At 44.8% G+C, this 25,687-nt stretch overlaps 2 protein-coding genes across 7 annotated transcripts in view; one reads left to right on the top strand and one right to left on the bottom strand.

The window, feature by feature from the left end:
- The window catches only part of LOC100534606 (SCARB1-like protein 2), a 56,063-nt gene extending 47,532 nt beyond the window's left edge, over nt 1-8,531 (top strand). For 2 of the 6 annotated variants that reach the window (XM_045690503.1, XM_014138759.2), the window contains one exon: nt 4,498-5,087. The gene's annotated coding sequence lies outside the window, so the exon portion shown is untranslated. 6 annotated transcript variants of the gene reach the window in all.
- A 6,827-nt stretch (nt 8,532-15,358) lies between these two features.
- LOC106568557 (substance-P receptor) lies at nt 15,359-24,743 on the bottom strand. The gene is made up of 7 exons (XM_014138999.2): nt 24,054-24,743; nt 23,702-23,877; nt 20,679-20,882; nt 17,221-17,371; nt 16,772-16,977; nt 16,298-16,400; nt 15,359-16,054 (listed from the first exon to the last, which is right to left on the bottom strand). Exons 1-7 carry the CDS (start codon nt 24,282-24,284, stop codon nt 15,842-15,844), a joined length of 1,284 nt encoding a protein of 427 aa, XP_013994474.1. The 5' UTR covers nt 24,285-24,743; the 3' UTR covers nt 15,359-15,841.
- Between the last annotated feature and the right edge of the window lie 944 nt (nt 24,744-25,687).

The following is a 25,687-nucleotide window of genomic DNA, read 5'->3' as shown; positions in this document are numbered from 1 at the left end:
ACCGATCAGCAGCCAATTCCTTTTCATATTTTACACGATCGTGCTCGAGCTTCTCACGATCGTGCTCTAGCTGTAACAGAAGCAGCTCTTTCTGCTGTTCAAAAAGACTACTAGGACTAACCGATGGAGCGGCAATTGTAACATATCGGGGAGACGGCGAGTCCTCAGCAGAGGCTGCCCCAGTGGCATCTTCAAGAATACCTCTCTCCATCAGATTGGCCTTCAATATTAACCTAATAGAATTTTTTTACATTTCACTAATTTCAACCTTGTAGTGTTAAGCAACCTTCAACAGCTGTTCTTTAGTACAGAAGTCTAACAGTTCCTCTGATGGAAAGCGAATGAACTCGTCTACATTAGACGCCATAATCAGAGAGAAAAATTCACTCAACCTCTGCTGAGCACACCAGACCACAGCAAGAGAAATGACAAGCACACTGGCACCACAGAAAGAGTTGAGATATGGAGCTTCCCCAAACCCTACAATAACTCAACCCTAGTCTTCATGCAGATTTGCAGTGGGTAATTATGCACTGTAGCCCACTGGCAAGAAAATAAACCCCCAGCACGCTGGCAGATTCCACCAAGCCACAGATGTGCCCCCAAGACAACTGCTCAGTCCACAGACACCACACAAAAATAACAAACATTAACCATGCCCAACGTATTCCAAAATGAAACATGACGCTAAGCCTATCAGGGGGAAAAGGCTATAGCTCCAGGTAGTAAGTTTCACTACCCTATCCAAATCTCCCACTGAGGTACACAGCCGATTGTACTCGCCTCCTACCGATGTCCCAACAGCGAGTAGAACACGTGTTTCCAGGATGGGCAGGGGCCTGGAAACTAACCAATGTACACTCTCCAACGCAGCAAACAAACAAAGGCAACCAATACTGAGCACCAAACTCAAATAAACCAACAAAATACACAAAGCACCTACAGAATTTAACATACCTCCACGTTTTCTCCCAAACAAGTTCAAGATCCCGGACGAGCCCCCACTTGTTACGAAACGGCTCTGAGTTCGCAACAAAAGGGAGACAATGTGGAGACAAGGAGTATCAAAATATATATTTATTAAATAAAGTAACTAAACAAAATGAACAATTAACAATGGTGTGTGTAATCAGTAGTGTAAGTGAGTGTTTTGCATACCTGAATGTAATAATGCAGAGTGTTGAAAGGTGCCAAAGCAAATAACCAAAAAGCCACAAAAATACTACAACCAACATCAACAAAGTGTCTGCCTGGAGAGAGTCTCTCAATGACTGTGGAAGAGGTCTCTTTATCCTGGGACACACCCGAGCCCAGGTGTTTCCCATCTAGCTGACGACCCTCCCAACTCCGCCCACCGGCATCCTAATAAGGAAACAAGAACAAAGAGAGAGAATACGGCAGACAGGGTTGTCACAGAAGGTAGTCCTGTACATTTGGGGGGGGGTGTATCTGGGGTTCAGGTCCTCTCTAATGGCAGCCTTGACATCTCTAGTGATGGTGCTGTCGTCCTCACTTGGGGCCATGGATTGTAGAATCCTTGTTTTCAGAGGTAGGATCATGGCCACAGACGGTGCAGTTTCAGTGATCAATAGGGTTGTAACCATTTTGAGGTTTGAGCACCCGGGGGACCTCTGCCACCTTCACGTCATCAGACAAGGTGAAGATGTCTTTATTTTTTCAGGGTCTTGTCTGTCAGTGCAGAGTATACAGCTGCCTGCTGCTCAAGATGGCGCTCCAACATGTCATAAGTGGAGTTCCATCTTGTTGTGACATGGTGTATGAGCTTGTGGGTCGTTAGCTGTAACATTTCCTGCTTGGTGTTATTATGTACATGAGCGGCTGTTGTGCTTCGGTGGAATAAGGAAACCACCTTCCTGATTCTCCCAAGGAGACGGTCCATCTGGTTCACTGAGATTCCCTTTGGGATGCTAAATTGATCACAAGTGCAAAGCAAGTTATATGTGGCCCCAGTCCAGCTTCTATCACTGCATTTACTTGGTTCTTGGCATTAATTTAAATTCAAGGAGCTTTATTGGCATGGGAACTGTGTTAACATTTCCAAAGCAAGTGAGGTTGATAATATAAGAAAGTGAAATAAACAATAAAAATTAACATTATCTGTGGTGGTTGGGATATTGCTATTGGGCCTCTAGCTTCCACTCTGCTACTGCTCCAAGCAGTACCTGCGCCAGATTGGTGCCTGTGTGATGAATAGAGGGGACGTCACATCTCCCTCTCTGTGGTGTAGTGAGCAGTCAGTCACGTAGCTTTCTGTTACCGTGGAGGTCCAGCTGTCTGTGGTGAGGGCAACAGAGGACGCCTTGGATAGTTTGTTGACAATTTTGATATTTTCCTGTTCATAAAGATCTTGCACGATCTTCATACTGAAATGGGTGCGCGAGGGGATTTCGTAGCGTGGCTCAAGCACTTTCACCATATTTTTAAACCCTTTGTTTTCCACAACAGAGTGGCCTCATGTCTGCAGCTATAAACATCCCAATAGATTTGGTGATGGCTTAAGTCCGGTCTGATTCTGCAGCAAAGGGCTTAAATGCCGCGGTGAGAAGTTGTCTCTTGGCTGAGTCCTGTCACTGACACACCAGGGTGATGACACTTTAAATGTGTGTCCATGCTCCATGTATTTCCACGATCATACGGCTTTCTTGTGGCTCAATGCCTACACACCGTAATGGTATTGTCCACCATCCTTCTAACGTAATCCATATTTGACAGGGAAGCCAAAATGCTCCCATACAAGAGACTTAAATGAAGCGGAAGGCTTTTCCAGTTCATCAGCTCCTCCGCTAGCCATGGCTGTCACTGATCATGTTTTCTTTGCATTTTGCAACGCGAGGATCCAGGCTTGATTCGTTGGGATTCAACATACCCCGTTCACGCGAACAGTACACAGAACTGCTTTAAAAAAAAAAAAAAATCAAATCAGGCTTCAGAGTAAAACGCAGGACGCACCTCTTGTCTGTCTTTTCACTGCAACTCTGCATCGAGATTTAGGGATTTATTACTTTCAAAAGTAACAGCGGCAGTAAAACTGTATTTCACATTATGATGGTTAAACTTTGCAATTGATCTACGGTTCACATGCGTGCCGAACCGTGGGGGGTGATCGTACGGATCACGGATCGACTACAGTCTGTTACACCACTACTGACGAGACATGTTTTTTTGGCCTTTTGTCGTGAAAAGGCGCGGCTGTGCAATTGATAAAAGTTTTCTCTGTGAACAGATTCACTGACTGAAATGAGAGCATACTTGATCCTAACTATGCTAACAGTGTTGTGCTTTTAACATTATTTCTCACATTCAATCACTCTCTCCCGTGTCTCTATCTCCTCTTTGACTAACTCTCTCTTCTAACAGATAAGATGTGAGAGGACTGTCATACAGGACACCAACGGGAGCGCTTCACCCAGCGAACAAACCCCTCTACTACAGCACTGGGTGGACACACACACATAGCAGTCTAGCCCAGTGCTGCAGGGCTCTGTGTTTGAGACTGGAACCCTATAGCCACTGACTGACAATTCTCTCTCTCTCTCTTTATATATATATATAAAATCACACACACTACCGGTCAAAAGTTTGGCTTCACTTAGAAATGTCCTTGTTTTACGAAAGAAAAGCACATTTTTTTGTCCATTTAAAATGACATCAAATTGATCAGAAATACAGTGTAGACATTGTTAATGTTGTAAATGACTATTGTAGCTGGAAACAGCTGATTTTTAATGGAATATCTACATAAGCGGACATGAGGCCCATTTTCAGCAGCCATCACTCCTGTGTTCCAATGGCACGTTGTGTTAGCTAATCCAAGTTTATAATTTTAACAAGCTAATTGATCATTAGAAAACCCTTTTTTTCAATTGTTAGCATAGCTGAAAACTGTTGTGCTGATTTAAAGAAGCAATAAAACTGGCCTTCTTTAGACCAGTTGAGTATCTGGAGCATCAGCATTTGTGGGTTCGATTTACAGGCTCAAAATGGCCAGAAAAAAACCCTTTCTTCTGAATCTCGTCAGTCTTTTCTTGTTCTGAGAAATGAAGGCTATTCCACGTGAGAAATTGCCAAGAACCTGAAGATCTCGTACAACGCTGTGTTCGAACCCACTGATACTGATGCTCCAGATACTCAACTAGTCTAAAGAAGGACAGTTTTATTGCTTCTTTAATCAGAACAGTTTTCAGCTGTGCTAACGTAATTGCAAAAGTGTTTTCTAATGATCAATTAGCCTTTTAAAATGATGAACTTGGATTAGCTAACACAATGTGCCATTGGAACACAGGAGTGATGGTTGCTGATAATGGGCCTATGTAGATATTCCATTAAAAATCAGCCGTTTCCAGCTACAATAGTCATTTACAACATTAACAATGTCTACACTGTATTTTTGATCAATTTGATATTTTAATAGACAGAAAATGTGCTTTTCTTTCTAAAAACAAGGCCATTTCTAAGTGACCCCAACCTTTTGAACAGGTGCATGTGTGGGTGAGCCATGAACTCCCTTAGGCCTGGGCTGGCATCTGCCTGCATGAACTCCCTCAGGTCTGGGCTGGCGTCTGCCTGCCTACACCTCAATCGGTCTGGTTCTCACCTGGTACGGTTCTCAGCTGGTCCTGCGTCTGCTCCTGTAGAAGCTCTGGACCTAGGTTCTGTTTAGGACTTACGAGTCGAAAGGGAAAGGCAGGACCACTCCGGTGTCCCATCCAACCCTCCAATGAGGATCGTCATGCATCCTGTCTTTGTTTTATGTTGTGAATCTCTCGTCTCTCTTATCCTTGCATTTCCTCACAGTATCATGTGTTTTTACTAGTCCTGAAATGCTGTAGGAATCCACTGAACAGAAATATATATGCAACAATTTCATGAGTTACAGTTCATATAAGAAATACATTAATTAGGCCCTAATCTCTTAATTCATATGATGGGAATACAGACATGCATCTATTGGTCACAAATACCTTAAAAAAAAAAGTTGTGGCGTGGATCAGAAAACCACTCATCTGGTGTGACCACCATTTACCTCATGCAGCATGACATCTCCTTCACATAGAGTTGATCAGGCTGTTGCTTGTGGAATGTTGTCCCACTCATGAATGGCTGTGCGAAGTTGCTGGATATTGGCGGGGTATGGAACACGCTGTTGATCCAGAGCATCCCAAACATGCTCAGTGGGTGACATGTCTGAGTATGCAGTCCATGGAAGAACCGGGACATTTTCAGCTTCCTGGAGTTGTGTACAGATCCTTGCAACATGGGGCTGTGCATTATGCTAAAACATGAGGTGATGGCGGCAGATGAATGGCACTACAATGGGCCTCAGGATCTCATCACTGTATCTCAGCATTCAAATTGCAATCGATAAAATGCAATTGTGTTTGTTGTCTGTAGCTTCTGCCTGCCCATACCATAACCCCACCGCCACCATGGGGCACTCTGTTCACAACGTTGACGTCAGCAACGCTCTCGCCAACACGACGCTGTACACGCTTTGGAAACCATGTGTTTGATATATTTGATTCCATTCCACTAATTCCGTTCCAGCCACTACCATGAGCCCATCCTCCCCAATTAAGGTGCCACCAACCTCCTGTGGCGCAAACCCACAGTTTCATCAGCTGGGTGGGCTGGTCTCAGACGATCCCGCAGGTGAAGAAGCCGGATGTGGAGGTCCTGGACTGACGTGGTTACATGTGGTCTGCGGTTGTAAGGCCGATTGGACGTACTGCCAAATTCTCTAAAATTATGTTAGAGGCGGCTTATGGTAGAGAAATTAACATTCAAATATCTGTCAATAGCTCTGGTGGACATACCTAATGTCAGCATGTAAATTGCATGCTCCTTCAACCTGGGACATCTGTGCCGTTGTGTGACAAAACTGCACATTTTAGTGGCCTTTTATTGTCCCCAGCACAAGGTGCACCTGTTTTAATGATCATGCTATTTAATCAGCTTTTTGATATACCACACCTGTCAGGTGGATGGATGATCTTGGCAAAGGATAAATGCTCACTAACAGGGATGTAAATGAATTTGTGCGCAAAATTAGAGAAATCCATTTTTTGTGTGTATGGAACATTTCTGGGTTCTTTTATTTCAGCTCATGAAACATGCAATTAACATTTTACATGTGTTTATATTTTTGTTAAGTGTAGATATGTATTCTGCTTTCCTCTCTTACTTTACTCTGGGTAGCAGTTGCCTGCATGCACAGATCTAAGATCGACAAACCTTAGCCATTACGGGGAGAAATGCAAAACTGACCCTAAATCAGCATCTAGAGGCAACTTCATTCTACAATAGCTCACCAGACAAAATAACCAGTCTACTGTTATTTGAGATAACTGAGATGCAATAATATTTTTTGCCATGGTTGTGGTCAATTGTATTTTAATTTCAGTCAATTCAGGAAGTACACAGAAATTCCAATGCTTTTCAATGAGGAAAATGTGGAAATGGATTTTGGTTTACTTTCTGAATTGAAGTGAAATTGACCCAACCCTGTTTTTTTGCATGTGGTGAATAACACCTCATTCAGATCAAATTAGGTATGTCGTAGGAATGTCCCTCTGCTGGTGCTGTAGGCACCAATAATCACTGTTGAGGTTACAATTACAATTGAGCCATTTAAATAAGGAACTCTCGTTCTCTATATATTCCCCCAAAAGATATGGGATAATGAAGACGATTCATGAAAAAAATTGTCAAGGTTCTTTTTCTCTCTCGCATGGGCATGCTTTCCCACTTGAGAACGTGCAGAAATGGTCTTGCGAGAGAGGGTACGCCCACGTACACAGACCGGAAACTGCCCAATAACAGCGATCTCTGGCCTACCTATCCTCTCCCTGGAAATGACTCTACTGTCTGGGGTTTTACTACACCTTACTTCTGCCTTTTTAATTGGAGATGTTTCCTTTGCCCAATCCGAAATGGACCTCTAACCCCTTGGCACTCCATGCAGATGTAGATTTGAGAGGATTGGATAGCTGTGATAGCTCCACATTGTTCTCTGAATTTTTAGCATACAGAAAATGCTCCAGGTTAGGGGCTAGCCAGCCTCTGTCATAGGCTTTCACTTCTTAATGTGAGTGATGCCGAGGCATCCAATGCTAGGTGCCAGGGGTCCATTTGGAATTGGGCTGTTGTTTCTGTCCTCTGCATTTCACTGTGTGCTTTCTCAGCACACAGGACCTTTGAATGAGATTGATAATGTGAGATGTGGATTTGCCCCCTAATACTCCTGGTAGACTCCTTTAGTGGTGAAGATGATGAATAACTCTTTCTTAAATAATAAATAAAAGTGCCTGGAATAGGTATACAGTACTTCTACTACTGGTTTGGTCTCCTGTGGTATTTTACATCAGAAGGTGGCCTCTTCTGTTCAGGGAAAGGACAAACATCTCTCTGTGTGATGACTTTTTTAAATGGTTTGGGCTGGAAGTGAAAGACAATGTGCAGTGTTCTATGAAAGATGCAGCAGAGGTAACCCACTGGTACAAGTCTAAAACTGATATGCTCCCAACATTAACACTAATGAATAAACCAATCAGCGTTTACACTCGTCACGAAACATATAGTGATCTTGTTTAATGTTGCTGGCGAGAGGGGGGGAACAGGCGATTGTCCATGAGTATTCAACCAGGCTTGATATGATTGACATTTCCTCTCTGCCTGTGGTCATGAAGCTAGAAGCTGTGAGAGAGGTGGCCCTAGCATAGATTCAAATGTATATCTCCCACAGAAGGTTCTGAGGGAAATGAATAACAAAACTGTTCATGTGGTGAGAAAGTGGCTATGCTTCAACACACAACACGGGATATCTTCCTGAGCCAAAGAGAGTGGGGTTTTGGTGTCATGACTATTGAGTGGATTTATGCTGCTATCAGACTGACTCACCTGTTGAACATGCTCAACAGTGACGATGTGACAGTTAGGCAGTTAGCCTGAGCCTCCCTCCTCCTGGAGGAGGAAGGTTCCACTGGCCATTGACACTGAGCTTCCTGGGCTTCAGGAGTAAGGCCAATGGAAAATTGGACAATCATGCTGTGGGCTTTGGAGTCTGGTCAGACTGTCTGGACCTGTGCAACTTGAGGAGAGTTCAGGTGGACAACACGGACTGATATGTAAACTGATCCAGTTGTGGCAGATTGCGGTGTTGTTGTGGAGGCGTCTGTAACCCATGATTGAACATCTCATCCTACATCCAGGACAACACTCCTTGGTATCAGACGGATGCAGCTACTGCAACACTGGACTGGCCTGAGGCTGCAGGGGAAACTCGCTGCTCTGGACTGTGCTGACCACTCTGTCTCCCATTCCATGTACCAGAATGCTTCCGTTGGTGAGGGCATTCTCACATTTACTGTTAAGGCGAGGCTGCAACAAAATATAATCTATCACTCTGGTACCCTGCAAACAATTACCCATTTTGTATTCTACATGAGTCAAATGTAAAGGAGTTCATTGCCCATGTTGTGAATGGCTGCTGTTCAAACAAGGATATGTAACATTTCTAACAATAAATCAAATGTATTTATAAAGCCCTTTTACATCAGCCGATGTCACAAAGTGCTATACAGAAACCCAGCCTAAAACCCCAAACAGCAAGTAATGCAGATGTAGAAGCACGGTGGCTAGGAAAAACTCCCTAGAAAGGCAGAAACCAGGCTCTGAGGGGTGGCCAGTCCTCTTCTGGCTGTGCCGGGTGGAGATTATAACAGTACATGGCCAAGATGTTCAAACGTTCATAGATGACCAGCAGAGTCAAATAATAATAATCACAGTGGCTGTAGAGGGTGCAACAGGTCAGCACCTCAGGAGTAAATGTCAGTTGGCTTTTCATAGCCGAGCATTCAGAGTTCGAGACAGCAGGTGCGATAGAGAGAGAGAGTCGAACACAGCAGGTCTGGGACAAGGTAGCACGTCCGGTAAACAGGTCAGGGTTCCATAGCTGCAGGCAGAACAGTTGAAACTGTAGCAGCATCATGACCAGGTGGACTGGGGACAGCAAGGAGTCATCATGCCAAGTCGTCCTGAGGCATGGTCCTAGGGCTCAGGTCCTCCGGGAGGGAGAGGGAGAGAGAATTAGAGGCAGCATATTTAAATTCTCGCAGGACACCGGATAAGACAGGAGAATTACACCAGATATAACAGATTGACCCTAGCCCCCCGACACACAAACTATTGCAGCATAGATACTGGAGGCTGAGACCGGAGGGGTCGAGAGACACTATGCCCCCGTCCGACGACACCCCCGGACTGGGCCAACCACGCAGGATATAACCTCACCCACTTTGCCAAAGACCCCACACCACTAGATGGATATCAACAGACCACCAACTTACTACCCTGAGACAAGGCTGAGTATAGCCCACGAAGATCTCCCCCACGGCACGACATGGCCGCATTGTTGACTGCTTTGTTGACCTGTTGAGTAGTCTCACCAACAGCACACATGCATAAACATTCTTGTGTAAGGGGAAGCTGGTTTGATGTTGATGAGATGTGTTTTCCTGTGTATAAATGCACCAGATATTGTTGTTGTGGGGGAGGTCCGGGGGAGGTGCTGATTGGACGGCTACATGGAGCAGGCCTTTTCTGACAAGCTGCTTCCAGATTGCAGGCCTGACAAAACTAGGGCATACCAAACTGGCTAGTTACTGCTCTGTTTCAGCTGTCGTGGGCAGCCTAGCTGTTTGGAGAAGGAGGTGCTTTTTGTACCCTTGAGTGCCATGCAGACAAGGACCTTTGAAATGTTTGGATCCTTTTTTCTTTTTTGTGTGTGTGTGTGTGTGTGTGTGTGTGTGTGTGTGTGTGTGTGCACAGAAATCTTCACTCTGGTAACTGTAAAAGTATTGAGTAACATGTACAAAGACTTTGCAAGAGATAAAGTAGAATATAAGCCATGAGGCTTTAGATGTGTTTGTGTGCATGCAAGTGTGTTTGCTTAGTATGTAGGCTACGTGTGTGAAGTGTGTGCTTTTATTGATTTCTAACACACAGGAAGAGTTGCATGACAGACAGTGTGAATCTCAGGGTGGTATGGTAGGTGTTATTTCATGGGGATGACTCCAGGGGTCAGTAGAACGACGATGAGCACGACGGTTACTATGCCAACAATCAGCTTGACGTTCCTCCTGCGGTAGGTGTGTGTGTGTGTGTGTGTGTGTGTAAGAGAGAGAGAAAGACGACAGTTTTAGTTTGGTCCACTAGATGGAATCAGAGTGAAACAGATGCTTGTTGTTGAAGAACAGAATCAGTCCTCATTCTCCTCTTCTTCCTCTCAGATGGATGTGACACCGAGGGCAGAGATGGCCTTAAACAAACTGATAATGGTCTGATTTCTTCCACTGAGAGATGAGAGAAGAGTAGAGAGAAGGGAGAGAGAGAGAGGTAGAGAGAGATGGAGAGAGAGGGCCTGGAAGAGTATATAACAATGAACAAAAGATGAGCCAGCCCGACAGGACAGAAGGGGACAAAAGAAAGAGGGATGTGGGAAAGAGAGCAAAACTGAAGCAATAGAAATGTAAAATGAACTTCAGATTGAGGCAACATATGTAGCATTCACCATAAATGCAGTCTCCGCTAACGTGGGAACATTGTCTAAAAGAGAGCAATGAAACAGGACAGCATTCAGCTAAACAAGCGAGGGAGGAATCTATTAAAGGTGAGAGAACAGAGGAGGGAGGGAGGGAGGGAGGGAGGGAGGGAGGGAGAGAAAAGAATGTGGAAGAAAGAGGGGAGGAGTGAATCGTCTGGTAGCATTCAGAGCTGCTAAACTTTTTGGCTAATTTGAGTGTCTGTCTGTCTGTCCCCTCTGTGTGCATGCAGGTGTATGTTTATGTGTGTACTTGCAGGTGTGTCTTTGTATGCAGGTGTGTGTTATTTGAACTTGCCCGCTCTCTGAACCCTTTCTCCATCCCTCCCTCCATATAACCTAGCTCTTCCACAGGCGTTAGAAGTGTGGACATCAGTTCAGAACAAACAGACACTCTTGAAGTGCAGGTGCGTGGGTGATACAGTAACTGTCAGATAAAAAATAGAAAATAAACTCTTGCGAACAGATGTTTGTGTTTGCATCACACAGATGCCACAATCCCTGGTTTTCAGGTTATGCTATAAAATACACTTGTAATTCACTAGCAACACACATATCAACTTGACGCATTGGACAGAGCGACAACAGAACAACTCATTTAGTGGACATTTTCTCTAATGATCAACTGTCTCCAGTAATGGCATGGTGTCAACCAATGACGGACAGTATTTGCTTTAACGTATTTGTGTGTGCATGTGTATGTGTTGCTCTTATATGTGGCACGTTGATATGAGAGCTACACTCAGGGGCCAGTTTATTAGGTACACCCATCTCGTTCCGTGTCGGACCTCCCTTTGCCTCCTCCTACCGTGTTCTTCGGGGCATAGAAACGTTGCTAATTTGGTATCAAGGGACCAAACGTGTGCTATTCCCTACACCATTACACCACCACCACCAGCCTGTACCTTTGACACCAAGCAGGATGGGGCCATGGACTCAAGCTGCTTAGCCAAATCCTAACTGGATTCGTCGGACCCGGCAATGTTTTTCTACTCTCCAATTGTCTAGTGTTGGTGATGGTGTGCCCACTGCAGCTGCTTCTTTTTATCTGATAGGAGTGGAACCTGGTGTGGTCGTCTGATGCAATAGCCCATCCGTGACAAGGACAGATGAGTTGTGCATTCCGAGATGCCGTTCTGCAGACCACTGTTGTACTGCGCTGTTATTTGCCTGTTTATGGCCCACCTGTAAACTTGCTTAACCCAGAACTGTCATGCGTGAAAAGCCCAGGACGCCAACCGCTTCGGAGCTACTGGAACCGACACACCTGGCACCGACGATCATACCACACTCAAAGTCGCTTATGTCACTCATTTTGCCCATTCTAACGTTTAGTCGAACAGTAACTGAATGCCTCGATGTCTGTCTGCCTGCTTTATATAGCAAGCCATGGCCACGTGACTCACTGTCTGTAGGAGCAAACCATTGTGAACAGTACCCAATAAATTGTCCACCGAGTATATTCAACTATTGGCAGCTTCCCGTCTCTCTTCTCCTCTGACTCTGGATGTCTAAAGGAAATTACCTCCAATTTATACACAAGTACGTGTTCACACACACATTAAAGCAGATGGGTTCACATAGAGTAGCTGTAACCATAACAACCTGACCTAGCCAAACAGAAGACCTCCACCCATCCTCAATACCAGCTCTGTCACACCGTCTGGTTTGACACAGAGGAGCAGTAAAAAGGATCGGTCATTATTGAATAATAACACAGGAGTAACGTCATATCTGTAGAAACAACCAGCCTGGTCTCCTCTTCATTTACACGCCAACTGCCAACACAACATAACAGCTCCCAATCACTATCGTTGTAACTTTGATACACATGCACGGACACACTCATCATGGCAGAACATGCAGTCACAGATGGTGTACAATAGCCTCATTTCATTTACAGTCAATTGAAATGAAAATGTGTGTTCACTTAGACTGTTTGCTTTATCATGAGTTTTAACTGCCATAAAATCAGTGGGATGGTTTAGATTTAATAGCAACTGAGTGAATTTTGGCAGACCTAAAACGAGATCAGATTGGAGTTGTTGTTCCTGTTCTTCCAGACACCTGGTGACACCTGTTGATGTTCAGAGCTCGTCTCAGAGACCACCTGACAGACAGACAGATGGGCAGGCAGACAAGATGGGCAGGCAGACAAGATGGACAGACAGACAACAGACAGACAGACAGACAGAGAATTCAATGGATTTACTGATCAGACAAATCGATGGGCTGTTCACAGCATCTCTCCATACAGACAGCCTGTTCTCCTGTGGAATGGATTGTCTGGGACTCACAGACAGTTAACTTTCCTCATGTTGTTGTCGTCAGGTCCCTTCTTCCCCATATACTGCACTACTTTCCAGGTTTCCTGATCAGACTGATGGATATGCTGAACTGGATTGTCCTAAAGGCTAGGATGTCTGTCAAGACAGCCATTTAGAGAACGTCAACTTTCCAAGTTCGTTCCTCATGTTATCTTGATATAATGTACTACTTTAGAAATAGTTTTCTGTATCATAAATATGTTTATTTTTGGTGTATCAGCAGCATTCTTCAAATAGTTCAACTTTGACTATTTTGACAGAATGATGTGTGGCTACTGTTTGATACAGTAAATAATATGGAATCATACTTCAGTCAGGTAGAAAATATAATGGTCACAATGTCATTCAATACAACACAAACATGAAGACTGTAAAACTCTGGGCAACATCTTTTGATGCACAACAAAACCAAAGATAGAGTCACCATACCATAACACATTAAATTGTTTTACTTTTCATGTTCATTGATGTAAACACTGGACACACTCAATAAGAATAAATAACAATGACTATACTTTATAAAACATTGTGTGACATGACAATCATGGAGGAAATAACAATCTCAGTTCTTCAGATAAATCAGTTGAAATAGTTTGTTTACCTTCTAAATAAAACGGTCACAGATATGTCCAGTTCTTTTGTGACAATCATGCATCAATCACACTGGCGCTTATCCTCATGCACAGATAGCTGAAGCAAGGCATGACAATCAGGTGTGTGTGTGTGTGTGTGTGTGTGTGTGTGTGTGTGTGTGTGTGTGTGTGTGTGTGTGTGTGTGTGTGTGTGTGTGTGTGTGTGTGTGTGTGTGTGTAAATAACATACTAAATAACATACTAAATAACATACTAAGTAACATTCTAAATAACATTCTAAATATAATACTAAGTAACATACTAAGTAACATTCTAAATAAAATACTAAGTAACATACTAAATAACATACTAAGTAACATTCTAAATAACAATCTAAATACAATACTAAGTAACATACTCAATAAAATACTAAGTAACATTCTAAATAACATACTAAGTAACATACTAAGTAACATTCTAAATAACATTCTAAATACAATACTAAGTAACATACTCAATAAAATACTAAGTAACATTCTAAATAACATACTAAGTAACATATCAGCAGACACAGAAACAAATACAAATGCATGCGCACACACACACACACACACACACACACACACACACACACACACACACACACACACACACACAGAGAGAGAGCCCCCCATGGCCCTGCTCCATACTCTGTGTGTGAACAGATGAGGTAATACAGATAACTATATATATATATATATATATATATATATATTAATATAATATAGATGAGGGCATAGAGAGGCGGAAGAGAATACTGTTTTTCCTCTACCTCTCCTCCTACTGACCCCTCTCACTCTGATCCCTCCTCTCTTTTCTCACTGACCCCTCTCACTCTGATCCCACCTCTCTTTCAACTGACCCCTCTCACTGTTTTCCCTCCCCTCTTCCTCTCCTCTCCTCCCCCCTCTTCTAGACTCTATTTGTGTCCCCCTCTTTCCTCTCCTGTCTATATATATATCTGACCTTTGCCCTGACCAGGCAGACTGAGTACTGCTCCTCAAATTGTCATCTCTGAGCAGTAATCCCTGACAACAGGTGCTGAACCAACACACATCACCTCCCGGAAATACACACACACACACACACACACACACACACACACACACACACACACACACACACACACACACCCTGCCTGACTCTCACACAAAAACACTCACACAAAAACATCAGTGTTTTCTTAGGGAGAGAGCTGTGGCTGCCATTGATGCTAGCTGAAGCGATTCGGTGAGTGTTCCAAACACAGCCCTAGGGTTCTGGAATGATGGATAGAATTCTTATGAGCTGCCTGGTCAGATATATTAGACAAGGAGAATAGAACACTACACTAGGTTCTAGGGCACAAAACCCATGTCTGCCTAAAGAAGAGCTCTGGACTGTAGTCCAGTTTGATATACACTGATTGTCCAAAACATTTAGAACACCTGCTATTTTAAAGACATAGACTGACCAGGTGAATCCAGGCAAAAGCTATGATCCCTTAATAATGACACTTATTAAATCCACTTCAATCAGTGGAGATGAAGGGGAGGAGACAGATTAAATAATGATTTTTAAGCATTGAGACATGGATTGTGTATGTGTGCCATTCAGAGGGTTAATGGGTAAGACAAAATATTTAAGTGCCTTTGAGCGAGGTTTGGTAGTAGGTGCCAAGCGCATCAGTTTGTGTTAAGAACTGCAATGCTGATGAGTTTTTCACGCTCAATAGTTTCCCGTGTGTATCAAGAGTAGTCCACCACCCAAAGGACATCCAGCCAACTTGACACAACTGTGGGAAGCATTGTAGTAAACATGGGCCAGCATCCCTGTGGAATGCTTTCCACACCCTGTAGAGTTCATGCCCCGACGAATTGAGGCTGCCCTAGCCGATGTTGTGTCGGCATTAGAATGTGTGAGAATAGAGCACGAGCCCAGACAGTACCTACAGCAAACATCACTGGTACAGTACATCTGTCGGTATAATATGGGATACGAGCAGCATTAGTTCTGGGGTTTGGGTTTTCATCACTGCTTATTTGGACATATCAGGATTGGGTGAAGGCGGTGCTTAAACTGCTTTACTTCGGCGGATGATAACCACCGGTGAAAATATCAGAAGGGGGTGGGAGGGATTGACTGAGATTTTCCTTTTGCGAGGGTGGAGACAAAAACGGAAATCTCCATTTCTAACACACTTCCCCTAGAACCTAATCGAGCAGCTGACCAAATTACGTAACATTTTAGTTCTGGGTTAAGTGAGATTAAACCACGACTAATCCAGTTAGGCGATTTTTAGGCCACTAGTCCATGTTATGTCTGCCGTAGTAAGCAGGGCTGTCGGGGGGGTTGAGGGCTGATCGTGAGGCTGAGCCGTTGGAGGTGGAGGTGAGCTCCAGGGTTGTCTGGATGATAGGGGGGCTGCCTGGCTGCTCTGCCCCACAGCGCTCCTCCTCAGTGGGCTGCAGAACTGTCGACAAACTGGTCTCCATCCGGCTGGCCCGGTACACACTCACCTGGAAACAGAGATAATTGGGACAGAACTTAAAAATACACACTCATACTAGTAACTGAAAGGTTACAAGATCAAATCCCAGAGCTGACAAGGTAAACATCTGTCGTTCTGCCCCTGAACAAGGCAGTTAACCACTGTTCCTAGGCCGTCATTGAAAATAAGAATTTGTTCTTAACTGACTTGCCTTGTTAAATAAAGGTAAAACAATACACACACCCAGAAAGAAGAGGGAATCTATACACACCTGGGTCTGTAGGTAGCGGGTGGACTTGAGTTCCAGTTCCTCGTAGGAGGCGGCAGGAACACACGGACACCAACAGAACACCTTCTGAAAGCCTGCCCTGAATCTAAACAGAGAGAGGGTTGAGAGAGAAAGAGGGAGAGAGGGGGGAGTGAGAGAGCGAGAAGGAGAGGCTAATGGGTCAAGTGTGTGTGTGTGTGTGTGTGTGTGTGTGTGTGTGTGTGTGTGTGTGTGTGTGTGTGTGTGTGTGTGTGTGTCCATGCCTGTTGTGTTTGCGCTTGTGTGTGTACCACAGGAGGCTGGTGAGGGGAGGACATATAATAATAATGGCTGGAAGGGAGTGAATGGAATGGTATCAAAGACCATGTGTTTGATGTATTTGGTACCACTCCTATCATTCCGTTCTAGCCATTAGTATGAGCCCATCCTCCCAAATGAAGGTGCCACCAGCCACCTGTGGTGTGTACAGTCACCTACCTGTCGTTGAGACAGCAGTAGATGATAGGGTTGTACATGGTGGAGCTCATGGCCAACCACAGGACAGCCAGGTAGACCTGCTGGATGTAGCGCCACTCAAACAGCTGCATGGGGTCAGGGTGGAACTGCTGGAGCAGGAAGTAGATGTGGTAAGGCAGCCAGCACACTGCAAACGTACACACCACCACGATCATCATCTTCACAACCTAGGGAGGGGGGAGGGAGGGAGGGAGGGACAGTTGAAAGCAATTTAGGGATTTTCCTAAGAATATTCACTCAAGAGGTTCCCTGCTGTGTGTGAGCATGCATGAGTGTGTGTACATACAGGTATTGTGTTCTGCCTGTGAGCTTGTGTGTGTGTGTGTGTGTGTGTGTGTGTGTGTGTGTGTGTGTGTGTGTGTGTGTGTGTGTGTGTGTGTGTGTGTGTGTGCCTGCGTGCGTACGTGTACCTTGCGTTTGGCGATTAGCTGCTCTCGGTAGCGGTGGGTGGAGTCTCCAGGGATAGTCCCCGCCCACAGGGACAAGCCCACCACCAGGTAAGCACATCCCATAATGCACAGCGGCAGGAAGTAGTACAGCAACACCACAGACACAGAGTACCTACACAGACAGAGACACACACACACTAATGAGTATGTTGGACTGGGGTCTCAGGTCTCGTCTAGTCAACCCTGTTCTGATTTGATTCCTTATCTCTGCTTCCGAACGTACGCACACACACACACAATGTCTGCTGATCCCTTATCAGTCTTGCTACAGGGAGTAGCGGCCCAGAAGATCAGCTCTCACTGAAAGATGTGAAATCAATTTACTAAGAGGAAGAGAGAAGAGAGAGGCCTAAATCAAGCCCTAGCCCCTAACTTCTAACATCAGACGAACTACAGGGACTCAGCTGCTTATGGAAATATCTTCATTCCCCTGAACACCTGAGACTAATGGAAATACTAAATAACACACACACACACGGGGGAGAGCATGGGTAGGTGGAGAGAGAGAAACACAGTGAATGAGTGAGAGAGAGAAGGAGAAAAAGTGGGGACAGAGAGAGAGAACTGTGAAACGAGTGAGGCTGGGATTCAATCCGATCGAGGGCTATAGGCATTACGACTTTAAAAGGGAATTTCAGATTGTGCCGGAATATGCAGCATTTACCGGGAATGGGATCTCCACGACCGCGGGAACGCTGCCTTTAAAATTCTCAATGCTTATAACCTGCGCTCGGATTGAATCCCGGCCTGAGAGAACTAGGAAAAAATCACAACTAATTAGTAGGGCTGTCAAACAATTCAAATAATTAATCGAGTTAAAGGCTAGCTAATCGCCCTAAATTTGTCCCTAAAGAAAAAAATATATCTTTAAAAAGCAGTTCATTGAGTTACAGGCATACTATGCATTGAAGGGACGGAAACACCAAATGATCTACATGAGAATGTTTTAATAGCATTTTCGCCATAAACAACACACAAGACACTAACATAGCTACAGCTATTAATGCTCCTAATGTTTCAGCAGGCCTACTCCCTCTTATCAATGTTTCAGTAGCCCTACTCCCTCTTATCAATGTTTCAGCAGGCCTACTCCCTCTTATCAATGTTTCAGCAGACCTACTCCCTCTTATCAATGTTTCAGTAGGCCTACTCCCTCTTATCAATGTTTCAGTAGAGCCTACTCCCTCTTATCAATGTTTCAGTAGAGCCTACTCCCTCTTATCTATGTTTCAGTAGGCCTACTCGCTCTTGTCACTGTTTCAGTAGGCCTACTCCCTCTTATCAATGTTTCAGTAGAGCCTACTCCCTCTTATCAATGTTTCAGTAGAGCCTACTCCCTCTTATCTATGTTTCAGTAGAGCCTACTCCCTCTTATCACTGTTTCAGCAGACCTACTCCCTCTTATCAATGTTTCAGTAGGCCTGCTCCCTCTTATCAATGTTTCAGTAGAGCCTACTCCCTCTTATCTATGTTTCAGTAGGTCTACTCGCTCTTATCACTGTTTCAGTAGGCCTACTCCCTCTTATCAATGTTTCAGTAGAGCCTACTCCCTCTTATCTATGTTTCAGTAGGTCTACTCGCTCTTATCACTGTTTCAGTAGGCCTACTCCCTCTTATCAATGTTTCAGTAGAGCCTACTCCCTCTTATCTATGTTTCAGTAGGCCAACTCGCTCTTGTCACTGTTTCAGTAGGCCTACTCCCTCTTATCAGTTTCAGTAGAGCCTACTAGCTCTTATCACTGTTTCAGTAGGCCTACTCCCTCTTATCAATGTTTCAGTAGAGCCTACTCCCTCTTATCTATGTTTCAGTAGGCCAACTCGCTCTTGTCACTGTTTCAGTAGACCTACTCCCTCTTATCAGTTTCAGTAGAGCCTACTAGCTCTTATCAGAGTTTCAGTAGGCCTACTCCCTCTTATCAATGTTTCAGTAGGCCTACTCCCTCTTATCAATGTTTCAGTAGGCCTACTCCCTCTTATCTATGTTTCAGTAGGCCTACTCGCTCTTATAAATCATGTCCTCTTTGTAAATCATGTCTGAGTGTTGGAGTGTGCCCCTAGCTATCCGTAAATTAAAAAAATATGAAAATGGTGCCGTCTGGTTTGCTTAATATAATGAATTTGAAATGATATGTACTTTTACTTTTAATTTTGATACTAAAATATGGTTTAGCAATTACATTTACCTTTGATATTTAACCCAAATACTTTTAGACTTTTACTCAAGTAGTATTTTACTGGGTGACTTTCACTTTTACTTGAGTCATTTTCTATTAAGGTATCTTTACTTTTACTCAAGTATGACAATTGGGTACTGTTCCACCCCTGTGCACGTGACAATTAAAAACTTGAAACACACATTCTCTCTCACACATAATCATACACACCCCACTCTTGCATAAGCAGCCTACCTTTGAAGCATCTCTTTGAGGAGCCTATTCCTGTTCAGTTCGTCCTGTGCCATCTACATTTGTGCATAGCCTAGTCAGTGGTCAAGTTATCAGGTTGCTAGCTAGCTAGGTAACATGACTAGCTAGCTAAACAATGTTGTTTGTAATCAAACCAAAAAAATAGCGGCTCGCGAGTAGTTTAAAATGACCCGTGACATGCGCACCAATCCGTGGAACAAAGAAAAAACAGACGCAATTAACTGCGCCAAAACAAATGTAAACGTTAACTTTGACAGCCCTGCTAATTAGTAAAGTAAATTCTGTGTGAATAACTTTTTAATAGCTAAACAGTCTAGTCTGTGGTTTTTAATTGCTGCAAAGTTGACTAATGATATCAAACTGTTATCATTCACAGAGAATAACTTCTATTTCACAGTTTGGAACATGGCTGTCTAGGAAGTCTAGACTGTTAAACATGGTTATTCATCTCTTTAACATAGAATTGATTTGAATTGTCTTATTTTCTATGTGACAAATACAATGCTATATATATATATATATATATATATATATATATATATATATATATATATATATTATAAAGATGATCACACAGCATCAATAAACAACACAACAAAACAGAAAAACAATAATAACAACGCAATTAATTAAAGTCGTTGAAGTCCTACGACTTCTGTCTAACAATGGCTATTCATAACAAATAACCCCCACAGACTGAACACCTACTATCTGTTTGGTTCTAAATCAGTCTCTTGACTAATAGAGGTTGGATAGATTCATGAATCATTCCACTAGGATGTTACATTACAAGGAGACAAACAGCAGAAAGAAGCTCGGGCTATTCATCCAGAAGTTGGGATTTCAGCTGAGACAGAAAAAGGATGTGAGTAGTGAATCAGATTCTACAGACAAAAAATAATGCAGTTTATTCTCTAATGTCTAGTGAACCTCCTGAAGATGACGCTTCCTTCAAACCCCTCTGTGTGTGTATGTGTGTGTGTCAGTACTCACATCTTTTTGAAGTCCATGGCTGTGTCATCGGTGTATTCAGGCCATTGGATGTAACAAACGGTCCTACCAGGCAGCTGGTCAGTAGTTGAGTAGTAGTACTGGGGGAAGGCCAACAGCAGAGCTAACACCCAGATCACTCCGATCACTACACGGGTCTCTGCTGAAGACAACCTCTGCCTCAGGGGGTGGATGATCGCCATGTACCTGGAACACACACAAAAACACACACGTGGGATAGGAATTTTTGCACTAACTCTCTTGCACTGACTTTATGCACAAACACTAGACTCGACCAACACACTCACACATACACCCCAAGACACACACACACACACACACACACACACACGCACACACACTCACACACTCACATATGCTCTCTCACACACTCACACACCCACTTTCTCATCATTGTCACACACTCACATATGCTCTCTCACACACTCACACACCCACTTTCTCATCATTGTTATTCATTATTCACTGTGTATTTAATCCTCCTGTCATTATTTTGTTGTTGTATCATTCTCTCTGCATTGTTGGGAAGGGCCCGTAACTAAGCCTTTCACTGTTATTCTACACCTGTTGTTTATGAAGCATGTGACAAATACAATTTGATTAGATTTTGACACACAGAGGTCAGTAATACACATACACACACTGTAATACACACACATAGAGATCAGTAATACACACACACACACACACACACACAGAGGTCAGTAATACACACACACACACACACACACACACACACACACACACACACACACACACACACACACACACACACACACACAGATCAGTAATACAAGCACACATAGTAATCAGTTATACACACACACACTGTTATACACACACACACACACTGCTATACACACTGACACATTACTGTAGCACAGACACACATTTATATATACACACGCTTGCTACTGAGGGGACACCAGGGGATACAGACATGGCCACGATTAGTTTTACATTCCACTGGTTTCATTTAATTGGCAATTACTGATAGTTCATCTTCTTTAGCGCAACAGCTACATTCTGGTGACAGATGGAGAAGAGACACTGCACTGTGTGTGTTCCTCCAAGCTCTAATGAAAGGTAATCATGCAGAGTTGATGTGAGTGTATCTGATCCTTCTCCTCTCCTCCTCGCTTCCTCTACCCTCCTCTCCTCCTCTCCTCTCCTCCTCTACCCTCCTCTCCTCCCCTCCTCTCCTCCTCGCCTCCTCTCCTCCTCTTCTCTCCTCCTCGCCTCCTCTCCTCCTCTCCTCTCCTCCTCTCCTCCTCGCCTCCTCTACCCTCCTCTCTTCCTCTCCTCCTTGCCTCCTCTACCCTCCTCTCCTCCTCTCCTCCTCTACCCTCCTCTCCTCCTCTCCTCCTCTACCCTCCTCTCCTCTCCTCCTCTCCTCCTCTCCTCCTCTCCTCTCCTCCTCTCCTCCTCTACCCTCCTCTCCTCTCCTCCTCGCTTCCTCTACCCTCCTCTCCTCTCCTCCTCTACCCTCCTCTCCTCCTCGCCTCCTCTACCCCTCCTCTCCTCCTCTTCTCTCCTCCTCGCCTCCCCTCCTCCTCTCCTCTCCTCCTCGCCTCCTCTCCTCCTCTCCTCCTTGCCTCCCTCTACCCTCCTCTCCTCCTCTCCTCTCCTCCTCGCCTCTTCTACCCTCCTCTCCTCCTCTCCTCCTCTACCCTCCTCTCCTCTCCTCCTCGCCTCCTCTCCTCTCCTCCTCGCCTCCTCTACCCTCCTCTCCTCCTCTACCCTCCTCTCCTCCTCGCCTCCTCTCCTCCTCTTCTCTCCTCCTCGCCTCCTCTCCTCTCCTCCTCGCCTCCTCTCCTCCTTGCCTCCTCCACCCTCCTCTCCTCCTCTCCTCTCCTCCTCGCCTCTTCTACCCTCCTCTCCTCTCCTCCTCGCCTCCTCTACCCTCCTCTCCTCTCCTCCTCGCCTCCTCTACCCTCCTCTCCTCTCCTCCTCGCCTCCCCTCCTCTCCTCTCCTCCTCCCCTCCTCTCCTCCCTCGCCTCCTCTACCCTCCTCTCCTCTCCTCCTCGCCTCCTCTACCCTCCTCTCCTCTCCTCCTCGCCTCTTCTACCCTCCTCTCCTCCTCGCCTCCTCTACCCTCCTCTCCTCTCCTCCTCGCCTCCTCTACCCTCCTCTCCTCTCCTCCTCGCCTCCTCTACCCTCCTCTCCTCTCCTCCTCTACCCTCCTCTCCTCCTCGCCTCTTCTACCCTCCTCTCCTCCTCGCCTCCTCTACCCTCCTCTCCTCTCCTCCTCGCCTCCTCTACCCTCCTCTCCTCTCCTCCTCGCCTCCTCTACCCTCCTCTCCTCGTGTTGCTTCACTGATGTGATTTACTTTTCTAATCAAGACAAGGAGATGGGGTGACCCCAAAACTATCATCTCCCTTCCTCTCTTTCTTCACCGTTTCTCTTCTCCCTCTGCCCTTTCTCTCCTTAATCCCTTCCACCCCTTCTCCCCCGCTCTTCCTCTCTTCCCCTCTCCTTCCCTCTTGATTATCACCCCTTCCCATTTGTTCTCTCCCCCTCCCTCTCCCTCTCTCTATCCCTGCCTCCCTCTCTATCCCTACTTTTCTCTGCCTGTTGAGGTAAAATCGATCCTCTTCAGACACAGCGGTTTACAAACACACCTGTTGTAAACACTCCCAGGGAGCCTGGGGTCACCTGGAGGAAGGGCTACACTCTCTCTCTACTTCACTATTGCAAGAATGTTCAGATTGTTCTGACATTGTGGTGACATACTGAAGAAAGGGGGATCTGTGTTCTGACAGCGAGCCCAGAATGATGGACGGAGTGAAGGAAGGATGGAAAAGAGAGGAGCAGAGATGATGTGAAGGAAAACGCAGCTCTCACACACTGAGGCTGTGGCGACATATTGATGACATTATATGAGAGAGAAGCAGGGTTGGAGAAGGGATCTCTAGGAAAAGGTTGCTGTTAAACACATCAAAACACACACACACACACACACACACACACACACACACACACACACACACACACACAGCTCACCTTTCCAGTGCTATGGCAGTCATGGAGTATATGCTGGTGAAGACTGCTGCAATGGGGAAGAAGTTATGGAACCGACAGTAGCCCAAACCAAAGTACCACTCGTTATGGACGCTGTATGCAAAGTTTATCACTGTGTTGAAGGCTGACATAGACGCCTCTGCAAAGGCTAGGTTCACCTGGGAGGAGAAAAGAGGAATCCGAAACAGACAGATGGACAGACAGACACATACACACAAAACAAAGTTCACATTCACTGGGGATATTTTAAAATAAAATAAATGAATTTGGAAATGATGACATAACGCCTGTCCAAGCTCTCTCGTTCTTTAGCATTTTACATGTGTTTGTTTACCAGGAAGTAGTTGGTCACGGTCCTCATGCGTTTGTGCGCGAGGATGATCCAGATGACCACCAGGTTACCGATCACGGAGACGCACACCATGCTGCAGTAGGCGATGGCCCAGAGAGCGATCTGCCAGATCGGCTGCACGAACTGGTTATATCCCTCTGTGTCGTTCAAACCGGAGCCGTTAGTGGCGTTAACGGAAGAGTAGTAATCTGTGGTGTTCAACAGCGAGTCCATCTTTAGATCTCAGATATTTTGTGTTGAAAGAGTAATAATCCAAATAGTAATGGCTAAAATAATAAATATTATATTTGAAGAATAAGTAGAGTTATTCCCAGTAGCCTAACCTTGTGTGATCGTTTCACAACAAAACAATCTTCTGAAGTTTATCTTTGATGATGAGGGTTATAAACCCCAAAATATTTTGATAGTAACAGAAAAAAGAAAGTGAATGGAATGTTGATCTGAGAGAATATCGCAGTAGTAAAAACTGTCTAGTTACTTTCTTCTGTTGACCGGCTCACTTGTAAGATTTACGCACTTCTCTTTCCCAAATGAACAAGAACGTTTTGTAATTTGAGTTACAGGTGAAAAACTTTGGGATTGAAATGGTCTTCGTTCTCCATATTCGTGTTTACTTTCCCGTTAACGGTAAACCTTTTTTTTCTTGTCGCGCGCAGGCTGGGAAGGACGCACACTATGCGCTCATCGCAAAGCCAAGCATTTGACATACCCATGCCGCACACAGACACTCGAGTCAAATACGCACGCGCGTGAAAGCCACAGCCACACACACAGCGAGGAATATGTTTGAGGTGAAGTGCATATATAAGAATGCTTTATATATTATTTTGTGATTTCCCTCAGTGAGCAAAGTAAGGTGTAGATGAGTCAGATGGAAATTTCCGAAATGTCTCTTTCTCTCTCTGGAAATAATGTTTTCTGCATCTATGAAATAGCCTATGGTCTTTTGAGTGGGTCACATTGATCGATGCCCTTGCCTGCAGTCAGACATCTGGAGTTCAGTCTGCTATTTCAAATCTTTCTCTTCATTTCCTCTCTCCCTATGTTGCTCAATTTATCTCTCTGTAATGAACACGATAGGATACAGAGAGCTGGTTTCAAGTGCAGGGTGCAGCAGGTGTTTATTGTAAAGGACCACAGGAGGAGGCAGGTAGCTGGTTCCGGGGGCAGGGAGAAGGTCATACACAGGAGGAGGCAGGTAGCTGGGTCCAGTGGCAGGCAGAAGGTCATACACAGGGGGTCCAAAAAGTCAACAGTACAGGCAGGGAAACGGCTAGTAACGTCATCCGGGAGATCAGGCAATGGGTTGATAACAGGAAATCTGATAGGCTAAAGTACAGACAGGGAATAGGCAAAAGCTATCATATGCGGGATGAGTAAATCACGGGAAAAACAAACAATACACGGGGTGCAAAGAACTGAACTAAATAGTGTGTGATAATGACATACAGGTGTGTGAACAGGTGATCAGAATTCAGGTGATTGGGATCTGGAAAGTGAGCTGCATTCAGGGCATCTACGTGTTTGAGAGTGTAAGTTGGAAGCAGAAGTTACGCTCTCATCCACCCTCCAATCATTCTCCTCCTCTTTACCAGAGAGAGTAAGCATCATTAGGA

The sequence above is a fragment of the Salmo salar genome, chromosome ssa01, assembly GCF_905237065.1.
Source record: "Salmo salar chromosome ssa01, Ssal_v3.1, whole genome shotgun sequence".
NCBI classification, from domain to species: Eukaryota; Metazoa; Chordata; class Actinopteri; order Salmoniformes; family Salmonidae; genus Salmo; species Salmo salar.
This window is presented reverse-complemented; position numbering and strand designations above follow the sequence as displayed.

Coding starts and splice junctions, on each gene's coding strand:
- LOC106568557 (XM_014138999.2), bottom strand. CDS start 24,284: ATGGACTCGCTGTTGAACACCACAGATTACTACTCTTCCGTTAACGCC. Junction 17,372..20,678: donor GCCATGGACTTCAAAAAGAT/GTGAGTACTGAC, acceptor CTGTCTGTGTAG/GTACTCTGTGTCTGTGGTGT. Junction 16,401..16,771: donor TACTGCTGTCTCAACGACAG/GTAGGTGACTGT, acceptor CTCTCTGTTTAG/ATTCAGGGCAGGCTTTCAGA.